We start from the raw sequence: 6,832 nt of genomic DNA on the forward strand, positions 1-6,832 counted from the left end.
TTCCTGGAGCAGGAATCAGCAGGATTTCTGTCTTGGCAGAACCTCCCTACAGCCACACAATTTCCAAGTGGAGGGAAAGCAGGAGAGGATAGGCAGAGCGAGTCCCAGTGTGGGTCTTGTTCACCTTGTCATGGAAATGGTAGGTGTGTGAGGAAAGGGGCGGGGGTGGACCCCGAAGTCACTGGCCCTCCAAGGATCCCATCCCTTCTGGAAGCCAAAGCAGGCCTTCGGGGAGAGCGAACCCTGATCCTTCCCTCCCACCCCCCTGACCAAGCAGGGCACACACAGAGTCCAGGACCACTCATGAGAAAAACAAACAAACAAACAAACAAACAAACATATATTTTGGGGAAGCAATAAAAATTGTGGCACGGGGATGTCATTAGCACACAGAGGATGTGCTAACGTGAGAAAAAAATGGGCTTTCTTTGTATATACTCAATTTTTTCTTGAAGGAAATCTTTCTGACCAGGAAAGATGTGTGAAGCGCTCTCTGCCTGATGGGTTGAGACACATTTTCGAAGACTGCATGTAGGATAATGGTGAACTCGACCTGAGATACCTGCCACCATCGGCCGGTGCTGGCCTGGTCTGCCTGGGGGCCCCAGGTCCCTGGGGAGGCTTTCCCACTCGTCATTCCTGTCTCTGGTCAGCTGGCTCTTGCCAGGGCAGCTGTGACCCCTGGGGGTGCCTTGCTGATTGGAGGCTATCCCTCCCATCACTCTTTTCTGGTCTATGGAGACGAAAGCCCTGTGGGGGCAAGAATGCCTATGTACTGGGGCCTGCAATTCCTTGTGCTGATACATCTCTGAGGCCCGAATTCCTTGGTGGAGTCCCAATTTTTCCACCAGGACTTGTCCTACAGCTGTCACGATCTTCTGAGTTTCAGCAGCCCTCTTGTCCATAACCGATCTGCTTCTGACTGGCACCCAGCTCTGGGCAGGAGCCGACGCAGGCTTGCCTTTTTGAAGGGGGCCTTCCAATCCTTTGCTTTTTTTATTGGGATTAAGGCACTGCAGAAAATTCTTCATCCTTTGTCTAAAGTGGCTTTCCGGAAAAACATGTCCCTTTTCTGGTGGCATGAGCCGGAGGTATTTGCTCCCAAGGCTCTCTCCTGATCCTCTGACCTGGGGAGGGTGGCCTATCTCGTTAGCTTGGGAAGCCCTGATTGCCAATGGTTCTGCACACCTGTCTTCATTCTCTTCTGGTTTGGGACTCTTCTGGTCCTTTTCCTCATCAGTGGTCTCACTGTTGCTCTGGCTGTCACTTGGTTCCTCAACCTTTGGTCCACGGGGCTCTTGCTGCCCCTCACTGCTTGATCCACTTGAGCTAAGGTTATGTGACACCGGGGAAGCTGGTGTGTCTCCACTGGCACGTTCCCTTTGGGAACAGGAGGGTGACTCTTGAGTGGTCAAGATGTCTGCAGCAAGGACAGCATTAGTGTGAGAGTCTGGCAGGAGCACATTGGTGCCACGGTCTTCGACAAGCACACAAGTGGCAGAGTCTGGAAGGAGGATGTCCCTGGGAGAATCTTGAGGAAGCACACCAGTGGTATGGCCTTCAGGCTGGTTCTCTGACTCTATCTTCTCTTGGAGCTCAAACTTACTAACCTTTGTCTTAAGGCTTACCTCCCCTGGATCTTGAGCAACCAACACTGTAGATGGTGAGGGGCTTTTCCTAGCACCTGGAGATCCTGATCTCCTCAGATCCACGTAAATGGCTGATTTGTTGGCCAGCCCACTGGGTCTTAAGGTGACTTTCCAAGCAGGGGCCTTCTTGGCCTCCATCGCCTCCGTGGCCCCTTTGGCCCTTGGAGTTTGGGACCTGAGCTTCATCTTCAGTGTTGCTACCTTGTCTGGTGAGGTCTGACCCCCACTCTCCTCCTTTAGCTCATTCCTGGCCATTGATAAACTTGGACTTGGTTCCAGGTTGTCTTTCTTGGCCCCCATAATAGTCTTGCTGTGCAGGGTTCTGTTTAGGAGGCTGAGAATGGAGGCCTGAGGAGGTGATCTGCCCTCCTGTGCTGATAAAGACGTCTCTGAGGACTGATGGCCATCACCAGGTGAAGTCCCTCCCAGGGCCTGCTGGATTTGCTCACGTATGGGTAAGGGAATAGGCAGGGGACTCCCTGAAGTGGGATCAGACTTTTCAGTTATACACTTCTCTCCTGGATGAGGCTGAGGTGGTTTCCCCAAGAACTTGTAAAATTTGGCTTTTGAAGGGGCCCTAGGTACAAAGGTGGCTGAGCACGGAAAGGGGGACTGGGGAAAGGGCAAGTGTTGAGCTTCATGTAGTTGGAGATCTATGGGCTCAACAGTTTGGAGAGGTAGGTCCCACTTACGCCTCACTCGAAAACTTATGATGTGTGTTTCCAGCTTCTGCTGAATGTTAGGACAAAGGAAGGACAGCTCATGGGAGGTGTTTATGCAGGGCTTCCGATCCTTCAAGGGTGCTAGATTTCTGATATCCATGTGGGGTTGGGACTTGGGAAAAGCATGGCTGGCCACAAACCAGGATCGACGCACAGTCACAGGGATCAGACCCTCACTGATCTGTCCCAATTTCCTGTGCAAATGAACCTTTAATGTTTTTTCTAGATGTTTCTTATCCGGGCCCCTGGCTAAGTATTTTCCTGGGTCCCACTCCAAGGCCCTTATCAAGGGTCTTCCAAATTCCTTCTCAGAGTTGGTTCCCAGAACCTTCACTGGGAACCTAGCTGAGATCCTGGAGAGACCTGTTGGGGTCCTCTTCAGACACTGCCGTAGACTCTTACCAAAGATCTTCTCTACTAGGAATCTTGCTTGATACTTCCTGTGGTATCTGGGCCTGGTCCTCCATGTAGCCTGGCTGCTTTTGCCTTTAAACACAAAGGGCCTTGAGAGCCCCTGCTCTCCCTCTGCCTGACTCACCCCCAGGAATTCATCCCGAGGCCACATCAGTTCCAGAGACAGCTGAACCTTGTGGGGCAAGCTGCTTTGCTGTTTATCCCTGCTGGGCTTCCTTTGAAGCTGTGGCTTCTGGATATTAAAGATGACAAAGTCCCCTTGAAAGGTGGAAACTGACCTGTGGGCCTGGAAGGCCTGGTGGTCCACCGGAAGCTTTGGAGGGACTTGACTAAAGAATTTTGGAGATCTTTTCTCCATAGTGGGTAAAGTCTTCCCCCTTCCTTGTTGCTTTGGCAACAAGGGCCACTCCAGATGTTGCATTTCAGTTGGGATGAAGGATTGTGTCTTCTTCTGGGATGTAGGACAAGATACCCTACTGGTCCTCCTCTGGGATGGGAGAAAAGGTGGTCCTATTGGGACAGAGGTTGCCAGGGGGGCCTGGGGCTGGGGCAAGGTTAGCGTTGAGGGTTGGGGTTGGATCCCATGGTGGAGCAAGGGTGGGGCGTGGGAAAACTGTGAAGATATTTGATCCTGAATTAGAACTGGCAAGCAATTAGAGGTCCCATTGAATAAAACAGAGGGAGCCTGTAGTGGAGAAGAGTGAGTAGAGAACAAGGCAGTGGCCACCAGGGACTCACTGTGCAGAGAGGGGAGACCCCAGAAGAGCTGGCTGTGTTTCCATTGCAAGTGGTCTTCCAAAACCTTGGGAGAGGAGAATGGCTGAGGTTGGGCCAGTGGCTCTGGTTTGTTTTTCATGTTCCAAAAGGACGGCGGGGTGGTGGTGTTCTGCTCAGCACCCAGCAGCTTCCACAGAGTCCCCCAGAAGCTCACGTGGTCGTCTGGGCACCACTGTTTGACAACTGACCCAACCTTTTTTTTCTCCTTCCAACTCTTCAGTTCTACCCTTTTGCTAATTAGTAGTTCAAGGAGATTCTGGACATCTGGACTGACAAATGAAGGGTTATGAGTCTCTATCTGCCTGTTAGTAAGGCCACCCCAGAACGAGGCCTCTGGTGGGTGGCAGGACACGTGTTCTTGCTGGTACTTGTGCTGTAATGTGCCAGGCAAGAACAAGGACTTGGTTCTTTCCCACCACCAGGAAAAGGATAAAATGGGGTAGCTGGCATGGCCAAGGCCTGAGATGACTGGAATGAGAGAGGCCCAGTAGGAACTACCTGGAAGAAAGTTCTTTCTCACTGTGTCCGGCAGGATTTTTTTAAAGTTAGTTTGCTCTTCTTGAGGTCTCGCTGGCAGGATGGAGGCCAGAGGCTGAGGGAGCCCCGTCAGCGGAGCACGAGCAGGTGATGGGCCCACGGCGGGAGCAGCAACTTCCACAGGCTCCCTGCATGGCTGATGGGCTCCAGCTGACACCCCTCGGTGCAACTGCCCAGGGGCTGCTTGACGTAAGAGCTGGTGAAAGCCCCCCTGGTCAGAGAGCCTCGCCAGGTGGCTGCAGGAGACAGGAGGCATGAGCTGCTGCTGCAGAAGCTGGGGCCAGGAGGGGACCCCACAGCCCTCCACATCCCACACCCACGTCACAATGCTCTTGCTGTCACTCCCCCCGGGCTTTGGTCACAGTATGTCCCCACGGCTCCTCCCAGCCCACCCGAACAGCCCCAGAAGCCATTCCCTGCAGCCCCGGGGTCACACCATAGACTTGGGAAGGCCCACCCAGGGGAGAAGGGGGCAGATTCTTTACCTTTGCAGAAGGGAGACTAAGCTGTGGACCTCTTCCAGCTCTTGCTGGCAACTTCTGCAAGCTGGAAACAGGAGACTGGGTCACATCGGAAGGCAGGGCCCAGGGGTCTTACAGGAGGCTGGGTACAATGTCCCATAGGGGAGACCTTTGGGGGATTGGACTTAGGAGCCCCAAACAGTGATTACAGGGTTCATGATGGGGATCGCTTTGTCTTTTCCAAAGTGCTTCCTCATTCATGACCTTGCTGGGTGAGGAAGGACCACGTGGCCTCACAGAGGAATGTGAGCAGAGGTGAACAGCTTTTCCACAGTGGGAGCAGGCGGTCCCGCCCCTAGTCCAGGCCCTGGGTTCCCTGCTGGGCGACACCTGTTTCCAGCCCCTCAGGGCTTCGTTCTGGCACAGAATCTGGGAAGCCTCTGGTTCCGCTCTCCCTCCTGGGAGCCCCCAACCCCCCACCCAGGGCTCTGTTTCCTGAGGGATGGGCTCAGGCCCTGGTGTCCTGGAGATGGTGGGGCTGGGCCTCAGAGCAGGGGGGCGGTGCAACTGGGGCACGCAGGGGTGAATGGCAGACGCTCACCTTTCAGAGTCTGTTTTTTCTGGCTTCTGTTGCTCCTTCTCCATGGCTCCCCTTGGTACTGAGATAAGAGAACACGGGGAGGCTGTGACCCCCGCCCCAGCAGCAGGTGCTTGCTGCTCATGAACAGTGTGACTTCCTACATTTAACTAAGGGGCGGGTAGACTGTGGCTTTCTTTCATTTTACTCATTTCCTTTTCAAAATGGGTACAAATGTTTCCAGTTTTCCTTCTTTGAAGAATGTACAGAAGGATTTTCTATGTGAGAAGTTTGCCACTGTTCCTCTGCTCAAGAAACACACACAATTCCAGACCTGGGGGCGCAGCTGGACTCCTTCACATAGGACCCCACTTTCCAAGGACAGAGCTCCACTCCAGCTGCTGCTTGGGACCTCCTGGGCTCAGTACTGCCCTCGATCAGCCCCGAAGGGGGACCATTCACCTGAAACACCTGTCCTGGGATGGCGGCTGGTGACCCGCTGCTCAGGGACCTGACCTCCACTAGAGAGGCAGCTCTCAGCCACCTGTCCTCGGCCACTGGTCACTGTGTGTGGGACGCTGTCCTGGACCCCTCCACCACACCTGGACTCCGGCCCGAGATCTTCGGGGAGAAATCCTCATGTCTCTCTAACCCCTGCCCGGTCTGGCTTGTCCTGGATGGATGGTGGTCTACGCTCTCCTGAGAATACACGTTCTATTCTTTCCCATCTCAGGAGTCTCTCCAGTGACTCAGAAAAGTGGAAAGAATAAAAGAAGATAGACTCACACTCTGCTGGGTCTGGGCCAAGGGTTCCTTACCTTCCCGCTCTTCCTATATTTCTTGCATGGTGGTGAGGATGGATCAGGCTGGAAATAGGAAAGTAAGGGGACGAAGACCCCCAGTCCACATACAAATGCAAAGATGGCACTAACTGCCCAGGTAGTGGGACTGGAGCTCAGCCAACAATCAGTGAAGAATTTCTGAGGGAAGAGATAATTCTCCATCTCTTTCCTCTGTAAAGCATTAGTGTCTGATCGCACTGCTGCCCTCAGGCAACTGAGCCCTGGGGGTAGAGGTGCAGACACAAGCCCCACGCCCACATCACAGAGCTATTGTCTGGTCACAAAGGACTCCTGAAAGAGGGGGAGGGGACAGAAGAGAAGCAGCCCCTCCCACCCTGTGGCTCTATCCCTCCGCCCTCCTGGGACTCCAAGTTCCTCCCTTCAGCAGACACCAGTCTCTTCTCTATATCTATGAATCTGAGTTTTCTTTTGTTTTTGTTTTTGTTTTTGTTTTCAATTCTACATACAAGTGAAACCATATGGTATTTGTCTTTCTCTTATTTTATTTAACATAGTATTCTCAAGGTTCTCCATGTTACCACGACTGTCACCATTTCATTATTTTTTATGGCTGAATAGTATTGATGTGTGTAATATCTTTATCCATTCAACCAGTATACATGGTTCATTTAAGACTGATGTTTTCTTATTGACTTTCTGTGTGGATGACTTATCCATTGATGTAAATAGGGTGTTGAAGTTCTATACTGTGGGGAACCACATGTTTAATGTTTTTGATGTCATGACCTTTTTTAAATATAAATCTTTTAACTAATTATTGTAGTTTTAGTTAAACATACTATTTTTGTCTTCATTCTAGCTTTATAAGTGATTTACCCGCTACCTTGGCTGT

At 52.2% G+C, this 6,832-nt stretch overlaps 1 protein-coding gene across 1 annotated transcript; it reads right to left on the reverse strand.

Annotated features, from left to right (window-relative positions):
• Positions 1-401: 401 nt before the first annotated feature.
• LOC111140274 (spermatogenesis-associated protein 31E1-like) lies at positions 402-6,141 on the reverse strand. The gene is made up of 5 exons (XM_022492576.1): positions 5,956-6,141; positions 5,162-5,219; positions 4,585-4,645; positions 4,061-4,335; positions 402-3,826 (listed from the first exon to the last, which is right to left on the reverse strand). Exons 1-5 carry the CDS (start codon positions 6,139-6,141, stop codon positions 402-404), a joined length of 4,005 nt encoding a protein of 1,334 aa, XP_022348284.1.
• Between the last annotated feature and the right edge of the window lie 691 nt (positions 6,142-6,832).

This window comes from Enhydra lutris, unplaced genomic scaffold (assembly GCF_002288905.1).
Source record: "Enhydra lutris kenyoni isolate GAN:26980312 unplaced genomic scaffold, ASM228890v2 scaffoldscaffold379, whole genome shotgun sequence".
In the NCBI taxonomy this organism is placed as follows: Eukaryota; Metazoa; Chordata; class Mammalia; order Carnivora; family Mustelidae; genus Enhydra; species Enhydra lutris.